Source organism: Numenius arquata, chromosome 18 (genome assembly GCF_964106895.1).
Source record: "Numenius arquata chromosome 18, bNumArq3.hap1.1, whole genome shotgun sequence".
Classification (NCBI taxonomy): Eukaryota; Metazoa; Chordata; class Aves; order Charadriiformes; family Scolopacidae; genus Numenius; species Numenius arquata.
The window spans coordinates 9,717,223-9,741,006 of NC_133593.1; the positions used below are offsets into that span (position 1 = coordinate 9,717,223).

Sequence of the window (23,784 nt, forward strand, 5' to 3'; positions counted from 1 at the left end):
TTGCATCTCCCATGGTCTATTTTATGAGGTATTTATTCTTTTTTATAATGTGTTATTGAAATTGAAATGCTGGTAAGACATTAAGTGTTGCATACTTTGGAAAGGTATAAGACCGTAGTAATGTATGTTTAAAATATGCAGGGATACCTGTTTCATAAGTTTCAGTGTGATTCAGATGAGAGTCGAAGGAGCACTAGTTCTAAAATTAGAGCACCATGTGTTGGAAGAAGTTTTTGTTTTATATAAATGAGTAGGTTTTAGCTTTGTTCCCTCATCCTACCTAGATTTCTAGGCAGTTGGAATTCGTCTTTGGATGCATTTTCTTTACTCTGTGGTTGATTTTGCATACGTGGGGGATTTACGGCCTTTTTCACGTTGTAGGATTGCGAAAGGGCTAGAAGGGGACGATTCAGGTTGACAGGTTCTCTTGTCTCTCTCTGAATCAAATCGTGGTTGCTGAAACAGTTGCTCATCCTGTATGAGGAGAGAGGCGCAGCTGGATGTGGGTACATACATCTGCAACTTCTTAAAATGTTTATGGTATTGCAAAGCTAAAAAAATAAATCTATAAGACAGTTCCAAAGTTACATAGAAAAAGAAGGTGTTTAATGAGATAATCTGTTATTTCCTTAGTCTGTGTACTGGGAAAATAACACGATGTATTTCAGTTTTGTAGATGTAGAAGTACAGTCTTCTCCATCTGCCGGAGCCTTGGGGGCTCCTTTTATTCCATGTTTGCAGTCCCTAATCTCTGTGTCTGCGGTGTTCTAGTCTAGGTTCCCTTTGGAAAATACTTTTTATAATCAGTTGTAGATATTCAGCAGGGAATGGCCCAGGCCACTCTTTTCCACTTTGTGTTTCTTGAGACTCTTCAGGTTTTATAAACCATAGCTGGAAATGATCTTAAGATGCGTATGTCTATATTACATTTTTTAAAAACCAACACGCAGATCCATGTAACATAGCCTTGGAATTAAGGGGAAAATGTTTGTATGACGAGATTTTAGCTGCTTCTAAAACTGACGTCACCTCTTCCTCACTCCGTTTCATGTAAATCTACAGTTCTGGTGTCTGTATGTAGCATGTGCATTAATGGACTGACACTTAAAGATGATGTAAGAGTACATCATTGCAGCAGCACCGTACGTCTTTGTGTGTCACTTCTACATATCAGTGGATTGGATGATAACCCCGTTTTCTGCAAGTGACTGTCTTTTTAGTCCCAAGTGTAGCAGAGCCCTCTTAGTTCTGCCAAAGCAGAGTCTAGTGAAGGTAATCCTCTTGCTCAGCCTCGGGGTTGGCCGTGGATGTCTATTTTCTGTTTCTGAAGTTTTGTGCTGACTGCGTGTAGAACTTCTATTTGACCCTTCAAACACGTTTCCAGCCCACTGGAGACACGCTTTGATTTGAAGCAGTGCTTATTCAAAAAGAAAATTCTGGTAGCAAACACATGAAGAGCTCTGCTTGGGAAAAGGCTTTTAGATCAATGTTAGTCCCATGGGAATCTCTGACTTTTTGCACTAACAGTGGTGCCAATACTGTGATTTTTATTAAGGAAAACCTAATGGCAGTTTCCTTTCTCGCCCCAGCTACCCTTCATATCTGAATAACAATGAAAAGTGGAACTTCATATCATTAAAAAAATTATTACATAGAAACAAGATGAAAAAATACCAAAGTTTGGAGAAGTGGGGTTTTTAGTGTATAATGGTGGACTTTTAAGAGGGTTAAAAGGTATTTTATATAATTTGGGAACCTTGAAATACCTTTTGTTCAATTATCATGATATAAATGTATGGGTAACGAGACAGCATTTAGTTTTAAAGGTGCACAAGAATCTACAATATAATTGTAACTGATAGTTATTATTAAAAAGTTAATAGTTGTTAAACTAGCTAATAAAGCCAGAGATATTTTACTGTGCCTTCAGGTGCTGCTTAGGTCATTCTCCTTTTTGTCCTGTACCGCTCCTGAGCATCCTTTGTATTTTTAAGTGTTCCATTGCTTCCCCAAGCACTTTTTGGCTGAGGGATTATTTCTGTGATGCCTTTTTGCTCTGCTGGCAAGGTGCGATCCGTTCAATACGCGAGTCAATGCTAAAATATTTAAAGAATATTCTTTGTAAAGAAATTTAGTAGCAGGTGCTTGTAGCAGGACAAGAGCTGGGGAACTGTAAAGCAGCACAAGTAACTCATCATGTTACAGTGTTTTCTGTTAGACCCTCACCTCAGGTGATTGCTACTTGGAAAGTCACTGTCAAGAGGTAATGAATACTGCAGAAAATGTGCATTCCCAGCAACTTGATTGCTGCAAGTTAACGTCTCAACTTCGTTAAGATGCTGGAAATTACAATGAACTTGCCTTAGGCTAAAACACATTAAACAAATCTTTGGTCTTGCTTCATGACATGGGAAACCCCTAATGCAATTTTTGGCACTGAATAAAACAAAGCGGCAAATGGAAAGGGGCAAAGCTTTTCCTTCGTGGACACAGAATGAGAGGATTTTGCCTGGGAATGCAACAAAAACGTTGAGAAAACAGTTTCCCCCATTCCCAAACTTCAAGAGTGCTTCAAAAACTGCCTAAAAAAGAGGATGCTGACAAAGGCGAATGGTGAATCTAAATACTGAGCTGATAGTTTCCATGGATCATAGCTCACAGGTGTCTTTGAGTTGCAGAAAGGGAAAAAAGGAAAAAGCTATCAAAGTAAACATCCTTCAGTGCATGGGAAGATGACAGATCCTTTCTAACAAGATTTTCTGCTCTCCTGGAGGAAGACCATTTGTTAATAAACCATTTGAGAATCCATTTTTAAGGGATTTAATAAAATATACACAGACTGCCTTCCACTGCAGAAACTATTATTCCCTTGGGTAGAAAAAGTGACTGACTGTGGGCATTAATGGTTGCTTCCTGTGATTCCTGGCATTATATCTTGCTCCCATTTGCACTTTTTCAACCCAAAGTGAAATAATTTTTTATGAGAAACCTGCGCTTGATTCCTAGCTCTTAGGAGGCATGTATGTGTTCTATATTTTATTTATTTCTATTCAGTCATGTCCGTAATTCTCGTCGTTCTAGTGTCTGTGCCTATAGCATGGGTATTGTGTGTGTTTGTGCGTATTTTCCTGGGTCCAGGAAAGTTTCCATATCTTGCAAACTCCATTAAGTGGAAGAGGTAATAGCTTTTGTGTGAATTAAATGAATTGTTCCATTCTTGCCAAAGATTTTCATGAATAATTCACCCGTTTCCATCAAAAATTGTAGATTTTCTATTATGAAGGTTGCTGTCAATTAAACAAGGAACTTGAACCTATTATGGTCTAACAAGTCCTTCCCTGGAGGGACTGGGTAACCCACAAAAGAGAAAAGACGTTTTCTTATAAATTTGGAGAAAGGTTTTCTACTGCCATCTTTCCAGCTATGAATTTAAGTTATACTTCTTTCAAATAGGAGAGAAATACAGTAGCATTGAGGGATTAAGTAAATTTGGTAAGGAATCTTGCTGCTTCTGAGACTGTCAACAGGCTTTGGTTCTCTTAAATTAGGAAAACAATTTTTCTGCTGAGAATACTTTGTAAGGGTGTGTTTGTGAAAAATACCAGTTGATTTCAGTGGCTGAGCTGACAGGAGGAGGAGAAAGTCAGGGGCAAGTGACCCTTAGAAGTCAAAGCATGGATAGTTTTATGTATGTAAATGTAAAATTCAGTTATACCCCAAATATGTCCTGTCTGTGTTATCTTACTGCGAGGTAAACAGCAGGCAGGGCTGGAAGTGAGTTCAGCATAGACTGCAAAGTGAATGCCCAGGCAGACATTAGTTTCACAGAAGGAAGAATGAAATCTGGAAAGCTAATAATATTACAGCCACTGGCAGCTCTAACAGATCCCAAATGGATGTACTTACAGGCATAAATTGTTTGATTCTTTTCTTTACCAGAATTATCTCCATATGATATCCAAGAACTGAAGACACAGTGGCAGGCTGGGAATGGCAAGATGGACAGTCATTGCTCGGTCATAGTATTACGACCTTTTATATAAAAAGAGATTACAGACAGGATGCTGCCAGGAAATGACAAAGCTGGTAGAGAAGGGGACAAACAGTAGGACAGACACATTTAGAAGAGACGATTTATTCTACAGTAACATCTGCGTGTGTAGGAAACTGTTGCTACTGTTCACTCTCTGTGCTTGCTTGAGAATGGTGTCGCGTAGGTAGTAAGCGAGCGTAATTCCCTGAAATTCACTGGCTTGAACAAAGCTAGTGAAAATTCAGGAATAACGTAGTACTTGTCCTCTCTGAACCGCATGGATCTCGAAAGGAACCGATCCAAACACTTAACATCAGAGAATAAGCTCAGATCTTTAATGCTGAGAACATGAAATATGTGAGGGTTCTTGTAACAGTGTCCTGTAAATTTGCAGGTGTTCTCCCTGTAAACTCAAATGTGACAACAATTAGTTACCATCATTTCTGCTTCACAATAACACTTAAACCGTATATTTGGACACTGGACAGATTAAATTTGTAACACTCAAACCATTCCAGACCCTGGGACGTTGGCTGGAGTGCCTCAGAAAGGGAAGTGGGTTGGAGTTAAGGGACACTGTGGCTTTTTGAGCAATGAACTGGGGCAAGTGCAGGTTCCAGATGGAGCAGTTTACGTAGCCTGAAGCACAGTACTGAGAAAATCTTCAGTGAGTGGAGTTGAGGGAAATACAGACAAATAACGCATTCTGTAATAGGGGTTATGCTCTTAAATTTAAAATCTCTGTACGTCTGAAGCTCAGTAACACTCCTGCACAACTGTTAGCGATACGGTAATGGACAGCGAGAATGAAATGGAGTATTTACTTCTGTACGCTGAACCAGATCTACTCAGTTCCTTCTAAATGTGTTGGTTGCCTTGCTCTTGTCTTGAGGGCAGTGCTGTGCACCACCAGACAAACACGGCAGGTGAAGGAGTGACTTTTTTGCTCCTTTTCTCGATAAAATTCAGTCTAGAAATTGATGAGAAAAGGGCATGTGATGACTGCCGACTGCAAAATGACCCCCACCCATCCGACTTCAGTTTCTGTGGCAATTTTAGACTTTGCTTTTTGTAATACTGTACATATTTTCAGTATTTTTGCACTAAATGTGGAACAAGCTTATTTGCTTGTAAGATTTGAACATGTCCTGATTTGGAGTAAAATGTGCACAGTTCAGAGTCTGGCAGATAGAACAAAGCTGAGAGGCCCTTCAAAAAGCAAAGGAGGCTGTTGATAAATCCTACGTCAATACCTCCTCCCTTAACTTATCTATGTAAATTTTAAAATATTGAAATATTTTGAAAATTTTAAAGTATAAAGCCTTGTTTCAAATTAATTTAGAATTTGCTTCCAGTTTTACTTATGGATCTCGTACTTGGTAATTAGAAAAACAGGTGATTTCTTTGAAGGACATTTCTTTTGCTTTGAGGAATTCCAGAAGATGCTTTTTAGCGACCACTCTCATAGATTTAGAGAGCTTTGCTTTGATAACTCACAAATCTGCACTGTTTCTCATTAGCAAAATTAGTGGCTATCGTGTTCACAAAGTGTTGCATAGCCATGGAACGATGTAGGGAAACTTGTATTCATAAATCCAAAACCTGAATAATATAACTTCACAAAAATAATTGCCTGTGTGTGCTTTATTTGAACGGTTCAAGTGATTGACCTTTCATTACAGCTCTTCCTGATTTTTCTGTTTGCTTTTAGCTGTTGGACAAATTAAAAGATCGCTGGATGCACACTGGCTTGTGGAGAAACCTGGAGCTGGTGAAGACAGTCATTGTAGAGCCTCAAGGAGGGGCAAAGAGCGACTTTGATGAACTGCTGAAAATATACTATGATGCAATCAAATGTAAAGGAGAAAAAGGTACGTTCTTCAGACATACAAAATAGTTGATACAGACTCTTCAAGTTTAAAAAAAAAAAAAATTCTTAATGTGCTTAACAATTAGAACAACTTGTGGATAAACAGTTAAATTAGCCTCAGCTGAATAAGTTATTGTGATAAATGGGGAAGACTGACTGCTATTTATATTGTTGCATGAGAATATAGAGAAGTATAGGATGATGCATAGTCCTAATAGTGGTGGTCAAAAGGCAGTGAGCTGTGTAAGGATTTGCAGTTGTGTGTCCAGCGGGGCTCGGAGCGTCTTCTCAAAGACATTGCGTAGCTGTGATTTACCATCCTATATTACAGCCACTATAACATTTCTCCTCAAAATATTTAATTGTTAGTGGAGACAATAAAGAATGATAGTATGTCAAACAATAAATAACATGATTTTTTTTGTGCAAAATTTAAGGTTTAAATTTAAAATTTTGTTGTAGGTACATATGGTTCTTGCATAATGAAGTACTGTTATTTTGCTAGTTGATATTAAAAAATCACAACATTATTGATAAAAGTGGAGTTACTCATCCCTCTATAAAAATACAGACTTCTTTATTCTCCACTCACCTTTTCCAGAATGATACACAGTGTATTACACTATATTATGTTTAGCGCTTTAAAAGATGTTGGTGAAACTTTCTTCTGCTATCACTGGGAATGATTTGTATATTCCTCTCTGGCTTGTTCAAGATGGAGCCCTCCTTATAGCTGTGTGCAGAGGAAAAGTTAGTGAAGGCTTGGATTTCTGTGATGAGAATGCCCGGGCAGTTATAACCATAGGTATTCCGTTTCCAAATGTGAAAGACCTTCAGGTAGGATATTAATTGAAAGAGTTGTATTTTATTTTTATGTCATGTTTAAAGCACCAAATATGCACAAAATATTTTTTCTACATGTTTACCTTTGCACTCTGCTCGATCTCATTTGAATGCTGGAGATATTTTAAATTTTTGTCTGACATTGTTAGAGAAGGCTGTCGCACTGTTAAAATACTCATTAACTTCATACTCTGCCAAGCAATGGTATATGTTTCTGTCTTCACTTGCCTGTTTTGATGCACCAAAACTCATGTCATTTGTATAGAAATTAAATTACTTTCTGACTTTTTACCTTTGTGGGGCGTTTGGATGTGAAGGTCTAGGATAAACACTGGGAAAATACTGCTTTAAATAAGGCATTCGGATTGATCAAAAGATTCTTCCAGAAAATAGGTGGAAAGATACAGGTAGTTATAGTGTAAAATAATAACATAATGAAGCAATGTATTTCACATACTAGATCATTACTGATTGCAGTATATCACCTTTCTAATTCCTTTTGCTTTCTTTAGTGTAACTATGTGTGTGACACTTCCCACTGAAACAGAAAGTGGAATTGTAAGCCTTTTCCAAGCTAATGCTGCTTTATTAGCTTGCAATTTTGGGGTTTGAAATTATGACAGAACAGAACCTCTTCCTGGATACTGAGGACATTACTCTCTTGATAATTCACGCTTCATCTACCTTTAGGCAAAAACTTCTAAGTGCCTTCTAAAGATAGTATCCTGAAGTGCCTCCAATTAAAGAAATTTGAGACTATTTGTTTTTTTCGGTAAGTTTCAGGCTGAAGTAGCATCTTGCTGCTTCCTTCCTTTTGACTTCAGCAGGACTTATCTTATGGATGGATGATGTTCCACTAGAACAGGCACTTCACAGTTGAAGCCACGCATTCATAAAGGAAGAAAGCCAATGAATATGGAAAAAATAATTTCTAGACTTTCTTTCTACTTACTGAGAAAGAACATTTATTATTGACTAGTTTGTAAGACCACTTATTTTTTAGAGGCCTGCGTATGCCACTTAGGTAGTCACCCAGTTGCTGGCAAATATCTTCCCAGTGATAAAGCTACTGCTTTATCTTATGTTTACCTTTTAGAGCTTCTTGGGACTACTTTGTGAAGCTAATAAACAAAGTGAAGTATCACAGAATAACTAAGTACCAGGAACAGCTGGATTCTGGTTATTAGTGATGCCAAATCAAACAAGAAAATTATGGGTTTGCACTTGAAAGCCCAAACAGACTCAGCTTTGGGTTTAGAGATGTGTTCTGAGCTTAAGCGAACTACCAAAGACTTCTTTGTTGTCTGCAGCGTGCGCCTAATTACAGGCTGGGTGGAAAAAACCCACATCCTATAAGGACTCGTAAGGTTATATTGGTGGTGGCTGACTGCTGCAACGCTCTTTCAGTGCCTGCATAACTGTCTTGAAGCACTTACTCAGCCACAGCATTTTTTATCTTAGTAAAATATAATACACTGTAGTTGAGTACAAAAACGTTTACATTCAAAGAATACTTAGCACCCTTTCTAGAGTTAGAAATGCTTTGTTTTAGAAGGATGCATTGAAGTGATATTTTGGAAATACTTGGTCTGTAGGATGGCTGGAACTCTTACAAGTTACTTCAAATGATTTCCAGAAAGTCAGTATTTTTGTGTTCTAAATGTTACAAAGTTAAATTGAAAAGAATGTGTCAAGAGTGAAATATGTTCGCAGTGGATTATGGTCCTTAAGATTAAAATAGTGTATTTGATTTTACCGTGAGTTCAACAAAATATGTAATATAATAGAATCACAGGCAGTACATCCTATTACTGATAACTTAAATACCAAAAAATCAGTGTTGTGTTAAACTATTTTTTTTAATTAGACTGAAGAAAACCTCTAAATTTTTAAGTAGGCATAGAAACACTGGCTGCCAAATTGCAGGCGGCTAAAGGTTTGAGTGTATATATTTAGATATGGTAATGCACAAATCTCTGCAGTGATCAATTCTAGATGAGAGGAGGGCACGCACCAGTCTCTCAGCATCAGGTTTGAGGAGCTGTCTGGTGTGTGGCGGCGCTCCTAGAATAGTGCTCGGGGAAATGGGCTTTATTGTAAATGTGTCTTTTGCTCAAGAACTTGGATCCAAAGCGGTATCCAGCTGGCAGCACGTCCCTAAATTGAACTAGGTTTTGTTTTATCCAAGGCTTTAGGTTTATCAGATACCCCAAAAAGTTCTGGATTCATGCACATTTCTTTTACTGGTTGAGCTTAATTTCCATGAAGACGGATAAAGTGAAGGATAGTCACTCTGTTCACTGAAGAAGATTAATTAGTAGCTTTGTAGAAACGTAAGCATAGATACAAAAGAAATTTGGAAGATTAAGCATGTTTTTCACTGGCACGTCAGCTCAGGAAAGGACTTGAAATTATATTTTTAAGGAAAACTGGCTGTTGATAGTGAAGATTGGCGTGTAAAATTGAAAATAAAAAGAGGGCAGGGGAGGGAGAATGGGACAAGACACCAGTTTTCACCTGAAACTGTACTTTTTATATATTTCTGGGAGAGCTAATCCATTATACTGAGAAGATAAGAATTCTCCCTTCCAAGAACAACTGGGTCATTTTCTTTTAGGGTGGCTGATTTTATTTTAAATGTTTTTCCTATTGGAATTCTTTTTTCCTCCTGTGGTTGGAAGAATCCAGATTTTTAAACACTAGAGGACGCTATATAGTTGTTTGGGTTTTTTGTTGGATTTTAGAATGCGTTAAGTTCCCAAACTAAACAGTTACATTTTATAGGATAGTTACATTTGCTGTTTTGATACAGTCCGTTAATGTTTCTTTAGGTTTTGTAGCTAACCAGAAAAAGGATTAAAACGTGGAAATTTTAAAGCTTCCAACTTTGACAGAAGAAAATTCAAACCACAGTGACACAAGTCAAGTTAGACCTCTATAGACATAGAATTATGAACACAGGTACATCTGTTGCTTTTACATAGCAATAGGTGCTTAGAAGATATACCAAACGAAGAAATTGGTAAGATGATTAATAATGACATCCCTTTAAAAATAGGAAATGCAAGAGATTAACAATTCCCTTGGAATATCCATGAATGTTATACTTCTGGGATTGGTTTAAATCACTAAAAAGTGCTCTGCTTCTACATGAAAATGCACTTGCCTGTCTGCTTTTTTGGGTTAATAAAAGTCCTCTTAAGACTCAATTCCATAACCCCTTACTCCTGCACACAGCTTCTACTTGTGTGAGTAATCCCTTTAATACTTCTAGGACTGAGCACGATCACAAGGGTTTGTAGAATTGTATCTTTGGAGACCAATATTTTATGTTGGCAGTTTGATGTTGGCTCATCTCCACTAATATTACTTGTCTGTGATCAACCTGCTTTCTAAATATATTTTATGATTTGTAACTTGATGCTAATACCAGTGAACTGTAATATTAGAGAACATAAATAATGTGACAGAAAAAGATGTGTAATCCCATATACATGTTATCTGATGCTAACATACTATTCATTAACTTCTGTTATATATTTTGAATTGTAGCATTTTTGGATCCAGACATTGGTCTTTATATGGGCAAGAAACTCATTGTCAAGTGTGATGTATAATATCCAATTTTATTTTCTCCATATGTTTGTGCTAAATATATGCCACAACTTCTGGTATTAAATGGCAAGTATTGGGTCTCCTTAAGTAACTGTATGCTTTTATAAGTTACGTTATTTTCTGTAGAACCTTTAAAGAATATAACTTAGTTTCTTTTCCAGTTGCCTCATTTAAAAATTTTAACTACATAGTATCTTACATTCATTCCTTTTCACAAAGGGAAGAGTCTAAAGCACTTGGTCAGTGTTAGAGAGAAATGACTAAGGCTCAGAAGCGTACTTGATAATAAACAATACTGATTTTATAAAGAGAGGCCAAAACCCTAATTCTGTGTTATTGAAAATGGTGTCACGTTGCTGAAGAATCAGGTTGCTTAAGCAAAATATATAAAAGAAACGTTAAAGTATTGCTTAAAGCCATGGTACTCTCAATGGTAGGGTTTGGCTCTAGTAAAGCAGGAAAATTTATTTCAGAGCCAAAAATGACTTCTTTGGCTGTGACCAGGATTTCCTCTGCCCACCTCTGGGACCTGAAACTGGAGGTAGGAAAATCTGATTTTGGAGCCAAGTGTGACTTGTTTAGTTCGAGTCATAATTTACTGTTCGTACCTTGGGGACCTGAAAATAAAGAAACTCGCTATGAAATGTTGATAATGGGCGACTCTGAAGTGCAAGCATTAAGCTAACTTTCCCAGAGAGCATTTCTTCACTTCCACCTTTCCAGATGCTTTTGATCGTGGTACAGTAGAGTGTACTTAATCATGTAACAGCTAAGAGAACTTTACCAAAATATAGAGGAAAATGCAGTCAAACCCTTCTACATCAATAGATGTGCAAGGAAAATAATCTTGATAAGGCCAGGATTTCTGTGCAGTGACATTACTCGAGAACTGTAGCTTTTTTTTGCCGTTAACGAGAAGTATTTCCCATAGCTGCTATGGGGTGAATATGAACTATGAAGGCAAATGCTTTCTTTATTGTTTCCAGCAACATAATTTGGGAAACATGATGGAACACATCATTTCAATTACCATTTTCTGGGTTATATGTTACTTAATGATACAAAGAATTTGCAGCTATCAGGCTGAAGTTTCTTTCCCTTTTCTTGAGGGCTCAACAAATTGAGCTATTTGTACCATTTCAAAATAATGGCATTTTTCTGAATATTTAAGTTAATTTCTAGTCCTTGAGGCACTTTTTAAGCCTATATATGCTTTTTCTTGATTGAAAGGAGAAAGAATCTGGTGCTGGGTAAATGGTTGCTGAAATAATTCATTTCTTGCTTCCTATATTCTAGGAAAAGAAAATTTTCTAAGGAAATGATTGTTATTTTAGATGCTTAACCTGAATTGAGAAACGTACCATGCACTGTATGAGTTCTGTCATAGTTTTGCGTCACTTATAAAATATAATATCTTCTTATTAAAAAGAAAATATTGTTTTAAAATATGGGCAAACTAGCACAGAAAATTACATGTTATGGGAAGGTCATTGTTGTGTTTGTCTTCAGTAGAATTTGATAATTCACAGTGAAGTTAAGAATTTTCTTAGAGATCTAAGACTGACTGTTCTGTTTCTGATGGGATTGTTTGAGGCTGAATATTTCTGAGCAACTTTGCCACAACTTTCCAGTCAAATCTGACATTCATTAGAGGAGCCTTGAGACACAGCGTGTGCCGTCATTTTCAGTGTGATTTAAATGTTTGTAAAAAATGATTGGATTTTTTGTTTCTTTGATTGTCTTATATAAATAGCTGTCTAAACCTGAGCCACTTTTACTTCCTTCTTCTCTGCATTACTGTGAAAAAAATTAGAAATATAAAGTGGGGAGCAGAAAAACATTTATGGAACTCTCACAGGAAAGCCAGACATTGTGGTATATTATTTATTGAATCTTCTCAGAGAGGGGAAATACTGAATAAGGTAAAAATGCAACGTGTGTATGTGTCTGTGTATATACACAAACACATACACACTTGTCTTTCTTCCATGCCCCACTTCATATTCAATTTTATTGTGTGTTTTAATTGCAAATTAGCTTTTTGAGCTGATAAAGGATGTAAGAAATATACTTACAGCATCGAGATGTGCAATGTTACGCAGCAAGCGTCTATGTGTTAAATAACAATTATTGAGACAATATACTTCTGCTTTCGTGTCATTCAGCCTGTGCTGTTCTTGGCTTGCAGCAGTAAGCTGGAAATTATTTCAGTCTGCTGTGATACTGCTTACCAAGGGGTGATGCACTGTGAGTCTGCAGAATCACATCATAATGAGACGACTGGCTGGATATTGCAGGTCTTCATCACTTTCTTTTTTTTCCCCTTCTCCCCAAAGGAAACCGTCAGGAGGTGTAGGTACCCGTGTTACAAAAACCCAAGTAAATATGTGGTGGTGTGGCAATTTCTTACATCACTTTGAAGCAGTAAGATGTCTCAAAAACCTTTCACTTTCCACTTTTCCAGAAATAAGAACGGTTGTAAAAAGTCAAAGCTACCCACACTCTTCTCACATCCAATAGAATTCAATTTAGGAAAAAAAAAACATTGATGGCAGAGGCTTGATTTGTGGAAGTAGCTGTAAAATGCTATGGAATACAGCACTCCTGTAGCTAAGAAAGGTAACATTTAAGTTACCTGAGCATGTAAGACTAGAGGATGGCATTTCTCTTCTACTGGTGCAAGGCTAATGTCAATACGTTGGCACAGATCACAGAAATCATCCCTGAATATATCCGGAAGTTAAGCCTTTGGATAAATAATACAGCAAATCAAAACTTTTCCTTTACGTTGAATAGTTTACTTTTCTGATCCATAAAAAATTCCAGAGTGATTTTCTTGTGTTTATCTTGTCCTTAGCAAGTAGTGGTGACCTTTAAGTTTTTACTTTACTGTCAAAGTATGTTGAAAGCTTTAAAAGTGAAGCTATCACCTTGGGGATTTGTAAGGATGACTGACACTTACCACTTCACCTCAGCCGCAGCGGCACCGAGCGCATGCAGCAGCGTTGGACCTCAAGGGAAGCTGTTTGATTTTTTTCACTTCTGCTTCACTGGAAATGGATTGAATTTTCTCTTCAGAGGAGAGTTTTGGTTGCATTAGATTTTAATCAAGTCACTTGTTCACAGTCCCTCAAAGCCTACAAGACTGAGATGAGTAGATGGGCCTGGGGTGAATGTGCTACAAGATTTGTCAAACCGTAAAACTTCCCGATCTCGGAGATGCCACATGGTGTAGTTGACAATACTAAAAGTGTTCAGCGGTTACAACGTTACATAAGCTTCCCATCTAACACTGGGATTAAGAGTGAGACTACTGAGGAAGCATTTAGTCATAAAATACCTTGTGAATTCAAAATAAGTGAAATACGGCTTTGCATAAAGTGGTAGCACTGTGTTTCTGCCCCAGAAAATGGCATTGGCTGGATAGTAGACCCTAATGGACAGGAGGTTTCTGTTGGGTCGTTTGCCTTTACTTTTTTAAGTCATTTCTCATATGGGGAAACAAGATATCAGTGCTTATCTGTATATAGTTTCTTTTGTGCCCCTTCCATGGTTTTACTTTTTTTTTTCCCCCTCACTTTCAGTAACTTTTCATAGTTTTGATTATATCTTCATTGAAGCAACAGACGTTGCACTGTTCAAATCCCCTGGGTGCTCAGTATCTTTTTAGGTGCACTGGTTGGATGCAACAGTCTGCAAGATGTGGCTGCTTTGAGATCGAGGTCTGCAGAGATGTTATTTCTTTATTTAATTTGCTGTTATCAGAGCAAGGCAAATTTTTAAGTGCGCATAGAAATTTTCAGGCAGAAAAGGTCACCTGCACTATTTTTAAATGGAGCTGTGAACAGAGCATCTCGAGGATAATTGAGTAGTACAAAGTATTGACCATGTCACTGGCTGATAATGTCTTATTCACAGTTTTGGGGCTTTTTTTTGTCGCTTTTTAAAGAAATACAGTATTTCCATAGATAAAAAGCAGAAGAGAGTGTTGTGTTTGTGTCTGGTGACCATCTTTAGGTATATGAGATGGTTAGAATGGCCTCAATAAATTATAATCATATACAGAATCTAGTTTGAAAAGTTATAGGTAATAAGCATTTGCTTATTTCATACTGTTATATATGTATTAACACTGCACTTGGAGTGTTTAAAGATAGCGTCCTGCCATAGTATCTTTTTCCTTTGGGGTAATAAATCGGGACATTGTGTTTAGATACGGCTTTTAGCAGGTCCACTGAGGAGTGAGGAAGTTTGAAGCATACTCTATGACTCACCCAGGTCTTTACACGTGCATTATTTAGTCTTAAATCTCACAGACGTTGTTACTGCTTTTTGAAGTGAGGAGGGGGAAAGTTAAATGCTGCGCTATTTAATGCTACTTCCATTTAAGGATTTTCAGATGTAAAAGAAAAGAAATGGGTTTTCATGTCTTTCACTTCCCGGCACTTAAAAACTTTTATGATTACTTGGCATTCATCAGGCGGAAAGTAGATGGCAAGTATGTTCTTGAAGAATTCTAATTATTGCTATTTCAGGTGGAAGAGAGACTCTAAACTGGACACATGAGGTTTTTAGGATGGTAGATTTGCTTAAAAACCATTTTTATGTCTTTTTTTGGGGGGGTATGGAAGCATGGAATGACCACCTGGTATTTTTTGCCTGTTTGTTTTTAGGAGGTGGGGAATTAGTAGATGTTAAACATGAATGTGTCTTTTAAAGTTTTTTTCGATGATATGAGCAATGGTCTTTGTTTTCATTACTATTTTTCCTCTCATAAAACCAGAGAAACAAGCCAGTGGAATGCCAAAAAAACATTTATATCCATTTTCTGACTTTTATTTCCATGGAGAATAGATGGAGGAGAGCGCTGAGGAGCGAAGGGCATGAGTTTACACACGTGTGTGTGCGTGCGTGTAGCTGTACCTACCTACACATGTGTGTGTGCACTGACATTGTTCCAGATTTATTTGCCTTTTTCCTTTCAGGAATTGTGTGTCTTTAACCTGGGCTGTCACAACACTGCGAAGTGCTGGTGTAAAGAGAAGCACAGGTTTGGATGAGCACTCTGTGTAACTGCCCACAATAGTGCCATTGTATTCAGGAGCTTCTGTCTTGTCTTTAGACTTCTGGGGAATCAGGTTTGCAATCCCACATGTTACAAACTGCAGGTCATTTTTAATCTACCAGAGGAAATAGGAGACAATTGAAAATGTTTGTGAAGTGATGTCTTGTCAAAGAACAGGTCTGAATATAGCACTACATTTGGTTAAATAAAGCAATACATAGTTCATAAGAGATTGATATTTGTGTACCTTGCTGTTAAATATAACCATGTTTATGTTTGTTTTGAATAAATCAAAAATCAATGTTCGTTTTGCTAAAAGGCACTCTGCAGGCTTCAGAACCTGAATTTGCAGGTTATTTTGGGGTTCAAAAACAAGCTCTAGTTTTTTGAGCTGGTCTTCTGAGCTTTGTGTCATAAGCTACCTGATATTGCCTATGGTCATCACAGTATAAATCCACTTTATGTACTTATATATCCTTTGAATCCTGACAAAGTCTGAGTTTCTTCATGTGAAGCAATGTTACCACAGGGAACTTCTTTTATGTGGTTTATCAAACACTTAAACAGCATTCATTATATTAGATTTTAATGTTGTTGTTGTCCAAGTAAAACTTGTATTACTAATTTTGATTGAAAAATACACTTAAATTCTTTTGAATTGTAGCAGAAACTGCCTCAAAATACTTTTCCAAGTCATAAAAAAAATATTTGTTCGTGGCATTTATTTTTTGGTTGATATTTCTCAGTTAATATTCCATAGTGGAAGATGTCGAACTAATTAAGCATTAAAAGAAGGAGCGGTTAGCAGGTATAATGTTGTTAGACTGCAGTTAATGTGAATGTGACCGTGACCTCCCAGACAGATCAAAGACTAATCTGTCTGACAGCTACAAGATGGCAGCGCTTGCCACGGGCCTTCTGCCGCTGCTTGCCCAAGCTATTTGTCTGTAAAGCATGCCTGAGAGCTAAGAGTATATTTTTAAGGATGAACAGGTAAAAGTAAAAGGCTGTCTTTTGACATTTTAACTAATCCCTTCTAGCCTGTGGTTTACTGCACATTTAGGATATTTGCTAGCAGGAGAGACTGGCTTTTTCACATATGTAACATGTCATTTTGAATCGGGCGTTGATTTGATGCTTGATAATGTAAGAGTTATACAATGAAATAGATTCTGATTGCATTAAAATGACATGCCCTGGCCTTTTACCTTTAGTAGACTTCTAATGAAAACTGAACTCTCAGCAATGTAAGTTGTCATCTCACGCTGAGACACGATGGTTCAAGTGAGAAAACAGAAGGTTTGTTTTCTGTTAACCCCTTTTAAAATTAAGAGAGAAAAGATAGGTTTTAAAGATATATTACACATTTAGACCAAGAGAATATGGATTTTTGTATAATTTGACAGATGAGAGGCCGTTGATGTGCAGTCCAAGCAGGATACATTTGCATAATGCTAACATGGATTAGAAGAATGTAGAAGTGAAGTCTTTTATTCACAGGGCAATGCAATACAGTGCAGGGGACCTGACTGGTTTGGCTTCTCCTGTTACTTCAGTGGTTTTATGCACATGATTAAAAATGGTGTAATTTTTATCAGTATAAGACATGTGACTAGTTACTCTAATAGTCTGCTAGCGAAGTAAGAAACTGCGGTGAAGCTACATTTGTTAGAATTGGCCAAAATCCTCCTGATAATGGAAATTCTTCAAAAGAGGAAATTGTTAGAAAACTAGGACTAGAAGACAAATGCAAAGTATGTTCAGGAATATATTGTCATTAGCAATGTTTTAAAGACTTTAAAAATTTTCCCTCATTTCAAATGGTGAGGAGTACCCTTTTGTTTCCCTGGGTGGTATTTCCATTTGTAGAAATGCACAGAAAAGCGTAAGTTCCTTTTTAAAGAATGGTTTTAGTGTTCATGAACCGTTCAGAAGAAATCATCTTCAGTTTTGAAAATTACAAAGGAAACTTCACATGCCAGTCGATAAATTCTGAGTGACTGGAACAAATATTAAATCTGTGAAATCAAACTGAATTTACTTTCTGGCTGTAAAGATTGAATTTGTAAATTTGACAGGCAATTTAAAGGGCATAAGTACATAAAATAAAATTTCTTATCCAAATGCAACTTGAAAGTTACCTGTCAGAAGAGGTTAGAAGTCTGCTGTTTTCTCTCCTGAAGCGTGTCCTTTCACTTGTCAGTTTAGAAAGGTTAATACTGTACAAAAGAGCAACGGAAAGACCCTTTTTGGTGTAGTTTTGTGATTGTTTATTTTAAAAAATATATTCAATCATCCCCCCTCCCAGTAATAATAAATTCTTTTGATGTACACTGGAACTGTGTATAATGTCAAAATACAAATTGTTGTTCAAATTCAGACCAGGCATTGGATGTGTAGTTATCCATACGGTTAGGAAGGGGAGGCAGGGGATTTCTTGTGCAGTTGATATCGAGGAGATTGATTGAAGCAGCGAGGAGAGAACGTTTTTAAAAAAAGACGAGCGTGCCCTTTTCTGCCTTCCGTGAGCCCGTGGGCCTGCAAACCTTTGCTGCCGCCTGTGCTTTACATTTACCCAGTGAAACGTTTGTTTCCAAACCCTAGAAGGTGATGCCAAGCTCGGAATTAGAACCGGTGTTGCTGGCGCTGGAGCTTTGGCAAGGCCACTCTCTTTCAAGTTTGTTCTTAGCTCCTGTAGAAGAAGGGGTTATATTTGCTTAACACTCACTTGAGAAAAGTATGGTCTGGTCCCGGCTATAGATTAGGAGTCAGCGTTTGTGATAAAGGAAAGGATGAAGATCTCCATTGTATCATTTATTTCGAGATGAGCAAAGAAAACTGTAGTCTAATTAGTCCATTTGCTTGTATCGGGGTTTTTTTGATTGTGTGAACAGATTATCCTTTCCTCACTAGCACAGAGATTTGGTAAGTGTGCGCTTGTTGTGTTAATACTTATAAGTCATTGGAATAGGTCACATGTTAAGAATAACTTGAGAGGGGTAAAAGCCATAATCAGTTAATATTTAAAATACACGGTTGAAACACTGAAGCACACTTTATATATTCACTTATTTAATCAACGTTTGCTTGTTTTCCCTTTTTAGAATATTTCCTTTTCAACATCGTTATTAAAAACAATATCTTGTGTTATCTTCCTTAGGTTGAATTAAAGAGGAAATACAATGACCAGCACAAAAATACAAGAGGCCTTTTACCGGGGAGTCAGTGGTATGAAATTCAAGCTTATAGGGCTCTGAACCAGGCCCTGGGAAGGTGAGATAAACCAAACATAATTAAAAATATATGTATTTGTAGAAATTTTTTTTTTGGTGTGACATCTTTAAGGATTAAGTCCTCACTGTTAACACAAAGGTGATAAATCAGGCCTTCGGCTGTTCTGTACTGGCAGCTGTCTGGTTTTCAGTCTGTTGTGCCTTTGAGTGTTGTTATAATTCAGAGGGTTTGTTTTACATTCAGAGTCCGCTTTAGTTTGATTGCAGGTTTTATTGCTTGTGGTCCAGTTATACAGAAAGGAATGGATTTGCAGAGACAAATAGTTCTTGAACTTATAAACCAAATGAAAATTCCTTAGGTCTTTTCAAATGCACTAATTGTTCACGCTCTCGGTTGGCTCGGAACAGTTGTTTGATGTTTAGGCTACAAGTATTTTTGAAAGGGAAAGATATTGGGGTGGGGTGAGGGGTGGTTCTCAGCCCTTTGCAAAAGGTCAATTCAATTATCATGCTCACTGATCTCTTTGCAGATTTAGCAGAAGTGGTATAGCTTACTTACTCGAATGAAAAAATTCCCCCCAAATTTTATTAACAGGATAGAATTAATTCATCCTTCTCCCACAAAATTTATCATATACATAGATACAGCTATTTATCATAGATGCCATACATCTGTCATAGAGGTACGGACATAGATCTGTAGATAAGAGGAGAAACATCAGCTGGAAGACTCTTATTTGAATTAGACCGAATACAAATGTGATGATGTAAATGAAGGTTTAGAAGGAAAACTGAGAGAAAATAGTCTACGTAGCAAAATCTCATTGTAAATTCTTGTTACAGGTCTGACTTCTTAGATTCCTCTTTGGATAGTGAAAGCATTAGTTAAATTTTTTTTAAGAAAAATTAAAGTGGTGAAATGCTAATAGTAAGAAATGAATTTGAGGTTTTGTCACTGTGAAATAAATTTTAACTTAAATCTAGTTTTAGTGAAAATTGCTTATGTAGAATTTATAATTTGAATGAAATTATGCTGGTCTAAAGTTAAGTGGAGAGAATAGACTTCCATTCTGACACAAATATATAAATTGTTTATAATACCATTGGACTAAGCTGTCAGTAAACTGAGCTTTGGCGAGGGATGGCAGTGTATGATGACTATTTCTATAAAACCAGAGGAGTCTACTAAGCCGATACCGAGTTAATAGTAGCTAGGCAAAGCTTCTTACTGCAGAGATGCCTGCGGGGTCAGAAGTGAGCAGAAGAATTCCAGTTTGGCACTTTTCTCTTAATTTAGTGCTGTTACATTATATGAAGTAACTATATGAAGTAATTATATGAAATGAAATAGCAGCCTTTGGGAATATAACCAATGGGGTGTGTGGCCAGGTGACAATCACGCCATGAATTCCTTGCAGTCCTACTTTTTCTGGAAGTGTAGGATGTGTCTCCAGTGGGCGTAAGTCATTGAAACTATGACTTAAAAAAACAGTTATTAAAGCAGTGAAAAAAATGGAAGAAATCTGTTTCTTAAGGATGTTTTGGTACCTTTTCTTACCATGGAGAGACTTCAAATATAAATAAATAATATTTCTTTGGAGAGCCAGCCTTGTCACTCCCATTTTAAACCCTGACTCTGCCACACTTATGGTTTTATGTACCTTTTGTAAACATCATCTTCAAAAGTTGTCCTCTTCTTATACAATGGGGATAATAGTCCTAAACTGTTACTGACAGATTCTTTTCCATATTTCATTTATATTATCGCTGTTCTTTAATAACTCTTTTTTTCTGGCAGGCAGTAGAGAAATCCGTGTTAAAAATGTTAAAAATAATATCAGTGCATGTAAAGTGCCTATTGGATTATTTCTGTAGGCTTCAAACAACTGAATTATGAACTCAACGGTATCACTCACAGCTTCAGGCTGTAGCATTATTCATTTTGTTACTGAAGACAGTTAGGAATAACATACGGCTTAGTTATTTGAAAACTGTTTGCAATTACATCAGTCCATTTTATTTTCTTTTACACTTTTACATGTTCTTCTCTCAGTATTTACACTACCCAGTTAAGAGTGGGAAATAAATGTCATATGGTTTGATTAGCTGCTAAATATTTGTGTGGGTTCTTTTTAAATTTACCTATTTTTGTATAGTAAATTTAAGAACTGAAGGAAAATTAAACTTCCATGACATCCATAACAATTTTTAATGCAAGATGGTAGGAAAGCACTTCCTGTATATATTTGCATATTGCAATCCCTGTTGTCTGATCCCCACGGTTATTTACCATATGCACTCTAATTACATAAACACTCCTTTTTGTTGCTTGCTTACAGGTGTATAAGACATAGGAATGACTGGGGTGCTCTTATATTAGTTGACGACCGCTTCCGGAATAACCCTAATAAGTACATAACTGGTAAGCTGTAAAAATCTTTCTGGGAAAGATCCTAATATTAACAAATAGGGAAAAATTAAGATTACAGAAATATGGTTGTACAAATACAGGTGAGTAGGAAAAGTCATAACGAAATGTATCCATTGAACTCAAAATTGTGCAGTTGAAACTGAAAACTTTAAAACTGTGCCCCGGTGTATTGCTATTTCATTAAATATACTGAAACACGTTGATACCAGGGTTTGGTCAATTTAATTTCATTCCCCTTTTGGATATGCTGATCGTGATATAGAAATGTCAGGATGCAGAATTTGAGAGTTCTTTATTAAAATGTGACCTATAAAAACTTAAGGACTCTTGATCTTTGCATATTAAATATATATAATGTGCGTAGACAAATGTGTGCACGTGTATGTATATATATGTATGTATTAAAAAAAGTAGTTATTGGATTTTTATTTGGACTTTGGATAAGTCTCTGGTGAATGTATACTCTCAGCCTATAGGGAGCTTTAATGCTTAGGGTTTGCAGTCGGGATCGAACATTCTGGCTTTTTAGGTAAGACCAGGTAAAGGTTGTACCATTCCCATTATGGAATCACTAAATGCTCAATATGCAGAAAGTCTTTTCTGTTTGTAATTTTATACTGGCTAGAAACAAGTGAAGATAAACCAGGTGGTACACGCTACCTTAAATAAATATTAATATTTTTTAGAAAATGAAAAAAGAAGTTGCTTAGGAATGCATTCTGCATCTTTGTTCCTGCCCTGTTTAGGAGAGGTGGGCAAAAAGATGATGTAAACAGCTAATGCTGCAGTCTAGTCAGCAGGTGGAGCTCAGCTGCTGTGATACAAGTCAAACCGTTTTCTGACATGTCTGTTTCTACTAAAAATACATTTAAATTGTTTAAGTAAACAGACGTAGTACATACAGTAATACAAATAATCTATGTGTTCAAGCTTGGTAAGGTCAGTACTTTTTCTAAAAAGTAAAACTTCACAAAAGAAGCAAGTTCTCTGGGTTGTTTTGTTTTGTTTTTTAAATTGATACTAAAAGAATATTTAAATGGGTTTAAAAACACTTTTTAAAAATCAAGAAAGGTGGTTTTTACTTCACTCGTGTGTTTCAACATCATCTAAACGCCGGTTGTGCTCAAGGCACCTGGTATTTGAGAATTTTAAAAATGATTGTGGTATAAGAGCATATTGCATTATATTTTAGCTATTGGGCAGTTGTGATTGTTCCTGAATATCTGAGTTACTGTTGCTTAATCTGAAATAAAACTGTAAAAACTTCATTATATTCTAATTTCTGTCAGACCCTGTCAGTATGATAATAAATTGCTGAAATTACTTTTTAATAATTCATGATAACAGGCAAAATGAACATCCAGGCATAAAAGAAATACAATGTTTTTGCAATGCGGCAGTTGGAACTTCAAAGAGTATCAGTGAAAAAGGTGAAGGCCTTTTAATAAAAAAGAATAATATTGTTAATATTACTCATAAAAAATACTACCATTGATTAAATGAAGTTCCCAGCCCTGGAAAGGAAGCCAAACATTATCTTACTTTCATGAGCAGCTTCTTGAAATCTCTATGGGTCTGTCTATGCATATGTAGAAGTGTTTCCAACATTAGGGTAATATTTACTGATGTGGAATATCTGGTATAGATGGTGTAGTTTTGTAGTAACACTCTCTTTTCTTTTTCTTCTTTGTGTTTTCTTTTTCTTAGGATTATCTAAATGGGTTCGTCAACAAATCCAGCACCATGAGAAGTTTGCCAGCGCACTTGAATCCTTGCGTGCATTTGCTGTAAGGAACCTGAAAGGCGTTGGTGGTCCATCAGCGTGCAGCAGTGAATTTCTCCATGTACCTTCAAATTCAAAAGACCTGTCACAAGCCTCTCAACAGGATGCAACTATTCGTCTGTCACCAGATGTTCCTGCTAAAAGTGAGGAGCAAAATTTGGATTCAGAAATTAATTTTACTACAACCATCACTTTGGTTAATGCTACAGCATCAAATCAGCCGAGTAACGTCATGGCAACAACAAAACCAAGTATGTTCATGTCCTGTGGAAAAAACTTCATTAACAACTTTCAATGTGAAATTGTATCTTTTTCGGGGAAACAAATGCTTTTTAAAATTACAGAAGTGCTGTGGTACAAAATGATAATTATTCACAAATGTGTATGAGCTGTGCTCAACAGACTGATTGTCATTCCGTCTGCTTGTCTTAAAACAATTGATAATGTTTGATAAGTTTATAGTGCAATCAAAAATGTTTCCACTTAAATTTCTTTTCAATTGAAAATTATGAAGAGAATTTAAAATATATTTCAAACGCATAAAGATTAGCGTTATTGCAAGATGAGTGCCTCAGTTCAAACTACATCTGTTGTTTAAACATCGCTGTGAGATACCTTTCATATCATCTCTTCCGGTGCCAGCTTTACAAGTAAATATCTATCCATTCCTACATTTTAGGAAATCTTATGACTTCATTTCAGGCAAGCAAGATGTAAATAACATAAGAGCACAATATTAAAAAAATACAAATTTTAAATCCAGTCATACTTTAACTTTACGCGTGCCAGTTAATCTAGTGATTTAATTAAGACAATTCATGTGCAAAGATAGTTGTAACATCTGGGCTTTTGTTTGCATTGGATCTTAATGACTATCATAAAATAACTGTAAACCTAATAAAACAGTGGTA

General features: G+C 36.5%; 1 protein-coding gene across 1 annotated transcript in view; it reads left to right on the forward strand.

Moving 5' to 3' along the window:
• The window catches only part of BRIP1 (BRCA1 interacting DNA helicase 1), a 57,347-nt gene that overhangs the window by 32,606 nt on the left and 957 nt on the right, over positions 1-23,784 (forward strand). Inside the window, exons 14-18 of the mRNA XM_074160722.1 lie at positions 5,745-5,904; positions 6,619-6,740; positions 18,587-18,699; positions 20,999-21,081; positions 22,798-23,097. Coding sequence (XP_074016823.1) covers positions 5,745-5,904; positions 6,619-6,740; positions 18,587-18,699; positions 20,999-21,081; positions 22,798-23,097 — 778 coding nt within the window. The remainder of the gene's footprint in view (positions 1-5,744; positions 5,905-6,618; positions 6,741-18,586; positions 18,700-20,998; positions 21,082-22,797; positions 23,098-23,784) is intronic.